Here is a 14,594-nt window from a genome sequence, read left to right as displayed (position 1 = left end):
TTTTTGAAATGTGATTTTCAAATCAGGTCGTTTTGAAGTCGTTCTCAAAGAAGATGAGTGTGGAATGATCGGATTTAAAAATGATGTCAATTTGTTCTGTGGTTGCAAAATGATGTCTTTATTGTAATGTGCTTTTGAAGTGTTGTTATTTTAAAATGATGCGATTTTAGAAAGGTCATTTTGAAATTGACCTTTCTAAAAAAAAAATTCAAATGAAATTTGAACTCATTTGACTTTAAAGTGATGTGATTTTCAGAGTGTCACTTTAAAATGAGGTAATATTGAAACGATTTGCTTTTGAAATGATATGATTTTAAAATCATTTTGAAAAGATTTCCCGTTACAATGACGGCACTTTTGGAATGATTTGATTTTTAGATGATTTCATGTTGAAATGATGTGACTTTTGAGGTGGGATTTCCACTTGGTTTATGTTGAGTAACGTTACAGTAAATTCGTTTTTGACTGTTTGGATTAAAAAAAAAAAAAAAAAAGAAAGCATGGAGCTTCGAGGTTCTATATGGAAAAATATGTCATGTTTGAGACTACAGCAGAATGGCACATGACAAGCATTGGCTTTAGAAGGAGGAAGTGACATTAAAAAAAATAATAGTTTTTGCGGGTAATTGTCAAATGTAACTAAAATTGTAAATTTGCAAAATCAACTATAATTTCATTGCACATTTTCTCCCAGTACAATAATGCAATGGATTCCACTTACATAAAGTTTGCAATGAAATTAAGTAGTCGTTATGCGGAAATAATTACTTCCCAATACTGTTAAATTAACATCTTTTATTTTTCATTTTCATTTTCCCCGAGGGAGCAAAAACAAACCGGTGGCGGCCATGGACGCGTCCCAGCCAATCAGCTCGCAGCGCTACGAGAGCTCGCGCGCCGATTGGCTGATTGGCGCCACTTGAAGAAGGCGAACGTGGGCAAAAAAAAAGAAAAAAAGAAAAAAAGCGAGGCAGCGGACGGACGAGAGACGCAACGACGACAAGCAGAAGAGAAGCCACACAACTGGACTCTCACACGTCCTCCGGCCTCTTTTTTGATACGCTTTTTTTTTTTTTGTCTGGTGTTTTTTAAAATTGCTGTTTTTTATTTATTGATTGATCTATTCATTTTTGAATCTGCACGAGGAATGGACGTGGCAGCCTCGACGTGGTTTCTTCCACGCGCCACGCTCCAACACGACAGGTGCGTACATACGTCCTCTACAATAACAACTGCCACTCAAATGCGGCGACCCCCCCCCCCCCCTCCTCCCACAATTGCTCTGCTGTGCAGTCTAGACGTAACGTAGCATCTTAAAAAAAGAGGGTGAGGAGGGCAAACGTATATTTTTTTTGCCGGGGGGGGACTACGACGACGACGATGCTGCTGCAGTGTTGGCGCCGCGCACGCGCCTCTTCTCGTGCACGCGTGAACGCCTTCTCGGCACAATGCAACAAACCTCCATCTTGGATCAACGCTGCAGACGCACACACGCACAACGCTTAGTGTGTGCACGTGCGTGTATTGAGGAAAGAAAAGGTACACACGCGTACACGCGTACTGTAATGTAACACACAGTCGACACGCGCAAACATGCACGTCATAAACACATGCACGCACTTACACACATCGTCACACGCCATTATCCACACAGTCACATACTGTACTTCACATGTACACGCTGACACACGCACAAACGCGCCATAGTGCTGCAACAGCTGCTGCGTGTGCTTGTGCGCGTGTGCGTGCGCGCCCACTGGCGACGTGCAGCTGAACTCATCGCACTCTGACTGGAGGCCAACATGCCGCGATGATCGCCATGATGATGATGTCACATTTACGATTGTCTGGCAGCCAGCCTCGTCCACGTTAGCACGTTAGCACGTTAGCTCCGACGAAGACCTCCAACTCGGCGGGACGTTTGCGAGAATGTCCGTTTTGTCAATTTGTGCCGCGACATTGGCTGGCGACCAGTCGTCCGGCTCCGGCGATCGCCTGGCGACCGATCCCGGGCGGCCTCCCGCCTCTCGGCCAATCCCGGGCGGCCTCTCGCCCTCGTTCGGACAGATCACCCGCGACGCTAATGCAGATGTGCGCTCTGCGTAACGGACGGACGTCTTTCTTTGTGGACGTCATCTCTCAGGGACAGATGCGATGATGTCATAAACGCGAGCCGATTACGTTAAATGCAATCAACCGAGCACGCGTGTTTTTGGGATGTGGGAGGAAACCGGAGTGCCCGGAGAAAACCCACGCAGGCGCGGGGAGGACGTGCAAACTCCGCGCAGGCAAGGTCGGGATTTGAACCCTTCGTTTCGTTCATCAGTCAATTGATTTGTGGTAAATAATACAATGAATCAATTATTTAACAATGTAGGAAAAACAAGTCTGATTCTTACATTGTTAAATAATTGGTTAACACTAATAACTGAATTAATTGTATATGATTAAAAATCAGTGATTATTTTTAAAATCTATAAATGGTAATATTTTAGCTTTTTTAACCTTATTTATTAGTCCTGTAATATTTGTTACATTCAGTTAGCTGGTTTTGTTTCGAAAGGTAGTTGATTAAAATTAGAATTTTTTTTATTCCTATATCTCATCAAATAATTGGTTATGACTTATTTATATTTTTAATAATGATTATTAATACTATATAACTTGTCATTTCAAACATTACTCCTATTTTTGTGAGTCAAATGAAAGATGACATGAAGAGTACGTGTGATGTGTTTTAACAATTTTAACAAAGTTTTAACCATTTTAACAAAGAGTCAGTTAATTTGTTTTGATTAAGAGAAAAACTATAATTGAAATGAAAAATTATTTTATGATTCAAAGAAAATATTTACAACTCCTTTTTAACTGCGTTAATTGATTATTGTAAAACAAATAAATGTTAAGGACATAACATATTTTACATATGCATTTAAATATACGTAGTTAAAGTAATTGGTTAATTAATTGCAATTAAATTATAAATAGTACAAATAAAATGCATTCATTGTTTTCTTTTTTTCGAATATTATTTTATATATTTCACTTGCAATTTTTACTTTTCTTTGTCAAAAGAAAAGTAAAAAAAAAAAGTTTTGTGGATGTCAAAAAGTCGAATGTGGTCCTGGAGCACAAAAGTTTGCACACCCCTAATTTCAAATGTCTTTTTTACCGAATCGAGTGAGGGAAATGCCGACTTTTATTTTAATAGTCCTCCTTTTTTTTTTATTTTGCTCGTCATCACGCACTCTGAGCCGAGCGAGCGTCGGCGAGGACGATGATGGTGCACCGATCGTTTTTTTTTTTTTTTTTTAATATTTTATTTTATTTATTTTTTTCTCTCTCCTCTCTCTCGGCCCGCGTTCGCCCACATCGGAGTCGAGTCAACGAGCGCCCGCCCACACCGTGTGGGCGCGTCAAGTGCATTGTGGGAAATGCCGGGAATGCCGCAGCCAAACTTAAAAAAAAGACATGGGTGCTTTTTTTTGTTTTGTTTGTTTTTTGTTTTTTTTCCCCTCAAAAGTCCAATTCAACCTAGAGGTGTTCTTCCACACCAAACTCCTCCAAGCATGACTTTTAGCACTGTAAAAAAAACCACAACAACAAAAGGAATCAATGCAATCATATGCAGTACAAGTTTGTCTTTGCAGTGGGTGGCACAGTGGGTAGCGGTTAGCATGTGTGCTTCACAGTGCAGAGGTTCTGGGTTTGAATCTGGTGCCGCCTCTGCTTGTGTGGGTTTTCTGCTGGTACTCGGACTTGAGTCTCTCTTATTTATTTATTTATTTTATATTTTGGACATGGACATGCGACCGGCTGTGGTTACCGTGGTAACACATCCACCGCTCAGCTCCCACTGGACAGAAGTGTTTTGTTTCTTTCCTTTCCAAACGCGCGGTGGCCGAAATGATTTCCTCCGTCATCTCCTTCCTGGAGCTGGAGCCTATCCCAGCTATCTTCGGGCGACCCTCAACTGGTCGCCAGCCAATCGCAGGGCGGGGCAGAGTAAGAAAGTACAAATGCTTCAGTACTGTACTTGAGTAAATTCTTCAGGTATCTGTACTTCAGTGTCGAGGTGCAATGATTATCAACTAATCAATTATCAAATTAATCGACGATTTTGTTTATCAAGTTTATGTGTGTGTGTGTGTGTTTTTTTTAAATTATAAAGCAGACCGATTAGCTTTGTGTCCCTCACATTGACGAACAGGGCAATGTCGTCAGCAAAAAGCATGATGGGTACCCAGAATTGATTGCAGTGATGTGTTAATCTGGGGTACTGTCGTCGTAGAAAACCAAGCTAAACGTTGCTCTTTACTTGCATTTGTTCCTGTCGACACTATTACGAGGCTGCGCATGAGCTATTCATCGGGCTAAGGTTGGTATTTGTGATTTTATTTCATAAACCTCTCACTGTGGCTTGTGTTTGAAACGGCGGCGTTTCCGGTCGTGTCCTTTGGATCGTCGAGCAATTTGGAGACTTGCCAACTGCTTGAGTTGAGATTACGCAGCAAGGTTTCTCGTTCTGCTGTGAACAAGAGCCCGTTTTCCCCTCACAATGTTTATTAAAACGTCCGGATGCGAGTCCGTGGCCCGCAGCGGCTCCTCGCGAGTGTTTTCGTTTTTTGCGTTTGACTGTCTCGTTCGAAAACCGTCTGAAAGCGCACGGGCGACTGCGGTTCTCCTTGCCCGCATCGCATCACCTTAATGGCTCCAATTGCTGCAACTTGAGGAGCTTGGATGTCAAGGTACCACTGTTCAGTGTCAAAGTTGTGCGTTGATCTTGATTTGTCCTATGAGCAATTCAAAACAGTCGCATTTCAAATCGTCTTTCCCCGCTGAAATGAATAGAAATGCCACGAATCCATTCCAAACGTGTGAGCGAACTAAAACGCAATCTCAAAGACGTTTGTGTTTGTGTGTTTTGTCGCAGCGTGAGGAGAAGGTGGAAGAAGCCGTGAGCAACTTGGAGATTTTCCCCGATGTCTGAAACCAAACGCCGGTGCCAAAGTGACGAGCGTGTCAAGAAGAAGAAGCAAAAAAAAAAAAAAAAAAAGTCACCTTCTCGCACATCCTCTCCCGGTTCCAGCCGGAAGCCGTCTGAGCTTTTGCTGCCGGGCCGAACCTCATCGGGGGGACGCCGGAATGATTCGGGCCCCCTAATCCCGACCGCGTCACTCTTGACTCTCCTTCTTCCACAGGTGGCGCTAGAGGACGCGCCACCGGACAGCGATCCCTTTACGCCGCACCGCAGCCCTCGCGTCCGTGTGTTGACGAAGCCATAGCCGCGCAGCCCCCGAGGCCGGAGTCCCTTCTTCTTCTCTGAGCCGACGGATGAGTTCGATCCCGTTCATGTCCGGTGCGCGGACGCGACCGCGCTGCCCCGCTCGAGCCGGGCCCAAGCCCTTCTTCGTTCTCTTCTGTTGGCTGGAGCTCAATTCGGAGCAGAGAGACTCCTGGCGCGAGGGCGAAGTCCTTCGCACGTAGGCCCGTCGTACCGCCGCCTCGCGGGTCACGTCGCCCCCCTGTGGCCGTTCTCACCCGGGGTTTTTATCACGCGTTTGCCTTGAGGCTCGTTCAGCTGCTCTTCATCCGGTTTGATTCCGAGGCTCGTCGCCTCTTTGAAAAGTTTACACGCCACCTTCGATGTTTACACTCCATCTCCTTTTCGTCCGGCGACCATTTTGCCCTCTCCGCTCGGACGATGAAGAGTTTACATTTCCAGCGAGAGATGTTTGAACGCGTCGCCTAGCAACAAGCTGCGTTTACACAAGGACGTGTTCGCGTTTACATTCAGGTGCCAGACCAAAATTTTCATACTTTGGAAGCTTTTTATAACTCGCCCTGCAGAGGACTGTTTTGTTGTTGTTTTGTCTTTTTTTTTTTGTCTTTTTTTTTTTTTTTTAAACAAAGCATCACCATGACGATGAAAGCCACAATTTCACCAGGGATATTATGCTGCTCCCTGCTGCTTTTCTCCTGCCTTGCTGTTTCCATGGTAACCACCGATAACGATGTCAGGAAGCTGCCGCCCGGCGGCGCCGCCTCCCCACCGGCCGGCAAACGCGCCCCCCTCTTCCTCCTCGCGGGCCGCAAGCAGCCGCCCGCCGCCGCCGGGCCCAGAGTGGCGCCCAAGAAGGCGGAGGTGGAGGACGCCGACGATCGACCGCCGCCGCCCTTGGCCGAGCCGCCCCCCAAGCCCCTTCCCCAGACCATGTTGCCCAGGAACGTGACGGATGACGCCCTCAAGCCCCCGCTGGGCGCCGCCCAGGTGGCGCCGGCCCCCAGGCAGCTGGTGGACGTGGACGTGTGCAGGTACAACACGTGTGTGGGATGATGCTCGCTTGCAGAGGCGTCCTGCTGTTGCCTAGCAACTGCTCGTCAGTGCTGTAGCACTGTAGAGATGTTGCGAGGCAAATTGTACAATATATATATATTTACAAAACGACTGCTTTGCAGTAAATAAAAAAAATGCCATTGTTCCAAATGAAAATCACGTTCTCTGTCTAATACACACCCAAAATATATATATATATATATATATATCTATTTTACGATGCTGTCATGGATGCAAATGTTACAGACGGCCGGTGCTATTTTTCAAAAGTCTGAGTGTAAGTAAGTAAGTGAAGCGGTAAATGAAACAATGAGCCGACGAAGCAGTTTGATAGGCAGAAATGAATCCACCCGCGCCTGCCTTTGTGGCTGAGCAGTTTCTTCTGCGTTATAGCGATTTAGCCATTTTGAAGAAAACAGCCTTACTCAAATGAATCTAACCTAATTATTGTCACTCATTGTTGTCTAAAAAAACACCCAGTCTTTCAATCTTGAGGCGACACAATGCCACACGGCTCCCGCAGAGTGAGGGAAGAGACGGAGTTTTGCGACACTTCCCGGACAGTTACGCGTTTCAAAGAGTTAGTGGATTTGCCGCAGAATTTTCAACACTTTCAATTGGTTAATCATGCGTGAAAACGACAGACGACGTCAGGACAGACCGATTGCGGCGAGGGCGCCGCGGGGCGATCCGACGGCCACCATTGTGTTTTGTCCGCTCAGGGGCTACTTCGACGTGATGGGCCAGTTCGACAGCACCTTCAACTGCTCCAAGGGAAGCTACATCTACTGCTGCGGCACGTGCCACTACCGCTTCTGCTGCGAGCACCAGCGCAACCGCCTGGACCAGGACTCCTGCACCAACTACAAGTCGCCCGACTGGGCCGAACCGCAGGTGCCCGTCACCGTGCCCGCCGACGACAAGCCCGACCCGGACTTTGAGACGCTCCAGCAGCAGAACAGCAGGTGGGGCTGAGAGGGGGACAGTTTTTTTTTGTCTTTTATTTGAAATGACAGTCAACAAAGACAACGCAGCAAGCACCATTGGTCCCAAAGTCCATCCTTGATTTTCAAGTCCTCTTATTTACAATACATTAAAAACCGCGGGACTCACTCGCGAGTCGCAATGGAACAGGCCCGTTTGCTGGCCGACCCAAGTGAGATTGTCGCCATGGAAATCAGTCCTTGGGTGCTCTGACAAAGGTCATGACCTCGCGCTGACACAGTTTACTGTGAAAGTGACACAAGTTCTAAGCATTGTTTTTTTTTTTTTTTTTTTAAAACCCCAAAATCTTCAACCAAACCATTTTTTTCTAATGAAAGTCTGCTAGCTTAATGCTAACAGATTTGATTGCTTTGAGCGGCGCCACTCTAACCTTACGACAAACAATGAAAACAATCATTTTTCCATCATGTGTCCTCCTTGAACTGAGTTTCCTTCCTCCGTGCGGTGATTACAGCACGGCCTACGTGATCGGCGGCGTCATCTCCTTCACGCTGGTGGTGGCCGTGGGCGTGCGGCTCGCCTTCAGTAAGGTGGCGCGCCGCCCGCGCAACCGAGACGCCAACGTGCCGAGGTGAGTCGCCGCTCGGGGAAGCCGCGAGACGCCTTGCGGGGTGTGCGTGCGGCGTGCGGGGCGCTGATTGCCGGCTGTCGCCAGGTCGCTGGTGGACATCCTGCGTCACCAGTCCAGTCCCGTGCGGCACGGCGAGAGGAACAACATGCTAACCACCTCCAACGGACGCATGGCCAAAAACATGTACACGCCCATCCTCCAGAGCAAGGACAACCGCAGTAAGTGACCGACTTCAGCTCGTTTTGCCTTTCCGGGATTCTTGGACTTTTTCTCCTTTAGGAGCTTGACGAGCTCTCAGATCATCCAATCGCGTCTCGCGGCGATGACACACGTAAACGTACTGTATATACATAGACTGGAGACAAAGACGGCTCATCGAGCGGGTTGGCCGTTTGCTGCGATACGGCAGCGCATCCGCCATATTGGATGTGTCAGCTGCGCGCTCAACGGACTCAACTTCCGAAAAACTTAACTTGCCTCACGTTCATTCATAGATTTGGGAAACCGCCGTCACTTTTAAACTGATAATCATAAATGTGTTCTCCTTATAACTTTCGGGTTTACTGCCAGTAAGCCCCGAAACAACAAAAATTTTAATCTAATCCCAAGAGAAAATCCAGTATTGAGTGAACGTTCCAAACGCAGCTATTCACTGTTTTTGTGCTCGAGTCATATCATGTATTGCTTCGGCACCATCATGTCGCATCTCGGTGCCAAAGAACTATGTTGAAGTGAGTTGAGGAGATTCATAGAGTGCTCTGCAGCCGTCCAATGGCCGCTATAGGCAATTACAGGGAGAACCTTTTAGTGGGGCATCAGTTGGGCCACCGGAGTGGGCTAACTCCGTTTTTGTCCTTTTTTCAGTTCCGTGAAAAAATAGAAAAATCCTTCAGATGAATCCTGGTCCAAATCGAGGGTTAGTTCCAATTTTGACATACAGGGGGTGCAGTCCATTTTTGCCCACTCTGAACTTTTTCCCGTTTTACGCCTCCCTCGCGCCCGCCGACGCGTTTTTCTAGTTGTCCCGACGGTTGTCTGGTTTGCCCTCTGCCCTCTGCCAGCGTGCACGCCACCCACCCCTCGCCCTCCTTGGCGTCCACCGTCACTCACATGTTGGCTTCCATGTGTGTGTGTGTGTTTGTGCCAGTGCATGCCTGTGTATGTCAGCGAACGTGTGCTAGTTTGTGCGCGTGTGTGTGTTTGTGCCTGTGTGTAGGTTGTCTGGTTTGCCCTCTGCTTAATGCCAGCCTGCGCCACCCTCCCCCCCTCTCTGACCTCCCCATCAATCTTCCCCCCCCACTTCGTGCTTCCTGCCACACTAAGCGTTATTCGGGCCGTTTCCAAGGCAACAAAAAGCAAAGCAAGCATTTGTTTATCTGGCTCACACGTCGGACAACGTCCTCGTACCAGCAAGTCTTCACATCTTACAATTGCGGCCAACTCTCACTATTTGAGGGGCTCAGGAACCGAGACATCCAAAATTTGGACACCCCCCTCCTCTCTCTCAAAAAAAAAAGAAAAGAAACAAATATGAACTGCCTACATTAATACTATTTCAAACTTATCTTAAATTACCATAAAACAGTAATGGCTTCCACATTATTGTGCGTGCGTGTGTGTGTGTGTGTGTGTGTGTGATGTAATGAAAATGAGTGTACCCGTCCCGAAAGAGCGAGGCCTCCCTCCTCCACACTGGCGCTCTTGCATAAAAGCATTCAGATCACTTTTTCTGCGCGTATCGATCCCCGCGACGCTTTGTTTTGCACTCCGCACAAGAAACGAGTGCGAGCGAGACGCACGCGTCGGCTTCGGCTTCGTCTCGCCGCTTGGCCGGCAAACTTGAAAACCGCTCGGTGTGGAGGTGGGCAGGGGGGGCGGGGGGGGGGGGGATCAGCCAGGAGTAAAAAAAATGACACATCAAGAATTCTTACATTATAAGTCGTTGTTTTTTTTTTTGTATTATTTTGTGTTAATTTGTGTGAGCGTGTTGTTTGTTTTTCAGTGCATGTGTCAGTGTTTGTGTACACGTGTTTCAGCGTGTGTCACTGTATGTGTGTATATGTCAGTGTGTATCCATGTTTGTGTGTCATTTAGTGTGTGTGTTTTTGTCAGTTTTTAATTCTGCGTGTGTGTATATATGAGTGCATCAGTGTGTGTTTTCTTGCGTGCGTATGTGTCAGTATGTTTGTGATCGTGTCAGTGTGTGCATATGTCTGTGAATAAGTGTGTGTGTGTGTGTGTGACAATGACTTTAGGGTGTTGGTCAAACAACGGCGGAGTGAGGAGGGTCACAAATACGAGACATGAGATGAGATGTAGCCATTGTGTGCGTTTTTGTTGTCGCCAAGGAGACGGCGGCCAAGCACCAACCACCGTGCGTGTGCGTGTGTCCTGTGGGTTTTCTCCAGAGCGAGGCGCCCGCATGAACAACATGGGCACCCCGCAGCTGTCGTGCGGCCCCAAACTCATCGCGAGCGGCGGCAAGGGCCTCGGCGGCGGCGGCCTGGTGGCGGGCGGCGGCGCGCGGCACAGCGGCAGCCGCGCGTCCTTCTCGCACTCCTTCCACAACCTGGCGCAGCTGCCGCCGTCCTACGAAGCCGCCATGCAGCCAGAAATCAGCAGATACAGCTCCCTCAAGAAGCTGGGTGAGTTCGTGGGAGTTAGTGTGTTTCGGTGTGTTTGCGTGCGTACAGAGACAAACAATGCAAAGTGCAATCAAACGTCGCCGAGGTGACGGGTTGTTTACTTTTGTTTTTCCACGTGTGGCGTTTGCGCGGCAGAGAAAGAGCTGGACGAGTATTCCGGCTATTATTCGTCAAAGCGGCGCTCGACCAACGCGCCGCCGTCCTTCTACTCGTCGCAGCACTACCTTCCCTGGGCGGGCGACTACACGTCGGGCTCCTCCAGGGGCACCCTGCCGCTCGACGGCTCCCGGCCCCGCCCGTACGCGCCGCCGTCCGCGCCCAACCCGTACCCGCTGCCTGTGCCCGCGCATTACGGCGGCTTCGACCGGCCGCCGCGCCGCGTGCGCTCCCAGGATCAGCTGCTGGCGCTGGGCGAGGGCAACACGCTGTCGCGCCTCTTCAAGAACCAGCAGCAGCACTACTACCGAAACGTGATGATGGGCGGCAGCGGGAGGAGCGCCGCGTCGCAGACGCTGCGCAGGTGACGCAAACGCACACACCAACAAACACACATACACTGATACTAGCTTATACACACACACACACACGCTGACATACTAGTAGCTGATCAGTATGAGTTTTAGTTTGAAAGTAAAACTCGTAAACCTGTCCAGTGTTTTTGTTGATGACGCGTGCGCTTGCAGGTCCCACGAGCGACTCCTGGTGTCCCCCGACCGCCTGGAGGACCAGCCGATGGCCGTGGGCCTGATGTCGGAGAGAGGCGCGGGCGGCGCGGTGCCCGCCATGGGCCGCCTGAGCCACCACCACAAGGCCCAGTCGCAGCAGAACATCTGCGTCACGCCCTCCGCCGAGCGCCACCACATGATCAAGATGAACTCCCACCCCACGCCGGGCCACGAGCACGGCGGCTGGGACGGGGGGCACCCCAACGCCCGCCGCGCGGCCTTCGCCGGCAAGCGGCAGAACACCGTCGAGCAGCTCCACTTCATCCCGGGCGGGGGAGGGGGCCACGCCCTGAGGACCGCCAGTAAGAACGAAGTCACCGTCTGAGGCCGGCGCGCTTTCGGGCTTCTTTTGTACGCCGCGCAACAACGAAAGTTTACCTGGCGTATGTTTCGGCAACGCTACTCGCATAATCTGACAAGTACATACACACACGTACACACATACACGAAAACTACCCCACGTACACACAAACCAACACGTGTACACAATGGCACACAGATACTGACACACACTCATCCACTGACACACACAGATATACATTTACAGACTGAACATACACACACAAACACACAACAGTAGTTGCCGAAACACGCAACGTAAGCAAAACATATTTTTTTTCTACCGTGTGGTATACGAAGAACCCTGAAGTGTGTTACTTCTCAGAAGACAGGATGAACCTTGTTACACGGCTGTGAGAGGAAACGGAGGAAGACGGGATGAAGGAGGGAAAGAAGGAAAGGGAGCTCCCGTTTGCGTTGTCCTTCGTTTGAAGGTTTGTATAAAAAAAAAAAAAAATCCCAAAGTTACCTTTTTCTTCGGACGTTTGCTCCAAAGGTGCCGTGAAGGTGCGCCGACGCCGGCAGCATTCCGACCAGCGCCGCCGCGTCCGCGCTGAGGCAACATCCTCGCCCAAATATGGCGTCATCGCCGTTGAACTTTTAACACTGATTTTTAGCTTCAAAATCAAACTTTTGAGTTTAAAAAAAAAAAAAAAAAAAAAAAACATTTCAGAAGTAGAAAAAAATTCTGCGTAACTGAATTTCATTATATATAATTGAGTGTAGACGAGGTCAACATAATGTAAAACTAAACTCGAGAAATTATTTTTTTTTTTTTTTCAAAAACATTTTCCCCTTAAAAAATGCTCATAAGCGGGTAATTGGGTAAAAAAAAAAAAAAAAGGGGGTAAAACAATACCGCAAATAAGTTATTCTCCAAATAACTCTGGGTCGCCCCCCCCAAAAGAAAAAATCCACGATTAGTTGAATCTGTGAATGACGAACTGCAATCCACTGTACTGTGTATTTTTATTATTATAATACTTTTGAGAGTTGGACTGCAACTGATTTTTTTCGGTAAATCGATGAATCGGATTTAAAAAAAAAAAAAAACATTTTCGGAGAAAGCCACTGTCGTTTGATGGTTTTGGAAATTCAAAGTTTAATTTTGACACTCAAAAAGTTCAGTGTTAAACAATAGAGCTCAAATTCAGATGGCACACACACTTTCGTAATTCCTTCTTCTTGTGAATTAAAAAAAGGTGTGAAGTTATGGTCCAATTATTTATTTATTTATTTATTTATTTGGGGCGACTTGGCCCGCGCGTCGGAACGCGTCCTGGCCGGACTCGACTGTATTTTCAAGGCCCGCATCCTACAAAAATGGAGAATTCCGCCATGTCGTCGTGGTTTGTCGTCCGCGCAGCTCTCGCCGGCCATCGTTATCGAGCGTCAACGCTTGCGGGCGGCGGCACACTTGATGACACTAGGGGACACTTGACACTAAGGGCTATATTCAACACAAAACAATTGATGATCTTTGTGTGTGTCTGTGTCGGTTTGCGTGACTTTCTCGTGCGGAGGCATGCTCGTCGTGTGCGTCTTTTTTCCGTTTGTGTGATTCCGGAGAAACGAAAAGAGAGAGCATACGCTTCCATCTGGTCATATTTTTCTGTTCGAGCAGTGCTTCCCAATCTTACTTGAGAAAAATATCACGGCACCTCGCCAAATTAAAATGTCAATGTAAAAAAAAAATCAATACACAATATGAGCACCAAACAGAATAGTGTCTTAGTGTCAGAATAGTGACTTTGACGCTAACATAATAACAAAAACAAGACCGAGAAAGGGCTTTTGACGGAAAAATGCAACTAAGAAAGAGCATGGCTCCAGTTGAACGTCAGCGTTTGTTTTTTTTTTTTTTTTTTTTTTTAACATGGAATAAGCGGTAGAGAAAATGGATGGATGGATGGATGGTGTTCGTCATTCATTCCATGAACCTTTTGGCACCATAGCGACACACGCTTTCCACACATACACTGTTTGTACCTTACGCATTCGGACGTGAGGTGCCTAAACTTGTATGACAGTCAACGCGTCAGCAATTTTCTCCCTGAAAATCGACGGGACGAGCCCAGATTCACGGCCTAATCTTTATCTTCTACTCAAAAGTGGTACTGCGATCAAATCCAAAGCGGCGCAACACTGCCATCTACTGGCCTCTGTTTGTCATTACAGTTACGTCGAAGCGTGAATTCCACACACAAGCTGGGTAGGACCCCCTTCCATGCCTACCCGTTTGGAAAACATACTTAACGAGCACTTTTGTTAGTGGCAATAAATGGCTGGATTCCAGTCGACGAATCTGAGCGGCCACGGTCGTGGATGAGTTCGCTGAAATTAAATCATTTCAAAAACAAAATTCTTTGTGAAACAGGTGGACGGGTCAAAACAATTTGACATATCAAAAACGTTGGTGTCAAACGGTGCAACATCGCAAGCATTGAATTGTTTTTGCATGTCACTACACGTCGCTGGCATAGATAGGCGATACATTATTTGTAGTTAATAATTAATTATATATATATATAACTTAGTGAAACTAGATGATTTCCCACGACACACCCGATAAGGTTGGGAGTCACTGCATTGAACTGCCTTTTACGTACAGATGTATTCAATTATTTCCAAAACAAAAAGGAGCTGATGTGATGATGATGTCACAGCGATGATGTCACAATGCGTGAGTGTGTGTGTGTGTGTGTGTGTAAACCACGGCCATGTAATATTTGTAAGGCAAAGCTACTCTGCATACCTCAAATTGTAAAAGACTTTTTATTTAGGACATCCCCTCAAATGTTGTCTTTCCAGGACAAAGAAAGGCCTCACAATTTTTTATTTTTTTGTGTGTGTCTTTTCATTTTGGGTTTGTACAAAAAAAAAAAATAATAATAATGTTTGACAATGATAATTACAAATAAATCCTTTGAAAGCTTCTTGGTCTTGTTTGCTTCAATTCACCCAGAACTTCC

General features: G+C 47.3%; 1 protein-coding gene across 1 annotated transcript; it reads left to right on the top strand.

Annotated features, from left to right (window-relative positions):
• The first annotated feature begins 5,913 nt into the window (after nucleotides 1-5,913).
• Nucleotides 5,914-14,558, top strand: LOC133396041 (protein shisa-7-like). The gene is made up of 7 exons (XM_061665454.1): nucleotides 5,914-6,315; nucleotides 7,060-7,302; nucleotides 7,797-7,913; nucleotides 7,998-8,131; nucleotides 10,322-10,558; nucleotides 10,694-11,078; nucleotides 11,242-14,558. The coding sequence occupies exons 1-7, from the start codon at nucleotides 5,921-5,923 to the stop codon at nucleotides 11,606-11,608; spliced, it is 1,878 nt and encodes a 625-aa protein (XP_061521438.1). The 5' UTR covers nucleotides 5,914-5,920; the 3' UTR covers nucleotides 11,609-14,558.
• Nucleotides 14,559-14,594: the final 36 nt, after the last annotated feature.

This window comes from Phycodurus eques, chromosome 20, assembly GCF_024500275.1.
Source record: "Phycodurus eques isolate BA_2022a chromosome 20, UOR_Pequ_1.1, whole genome shotgun sequence".
In the NCBI taxonomy this organism is placed as follows: Eukaryota; Metazoa; Chordata; class Actinopteri; order Syngnathiformes; family Syngnathidae; genus Phycodurus; species Phycodurus eques.
Note: the sequence above shows the minus strand (reverse complement) of the source record. Positions and strands in the feature narration are given on the sequence as shown.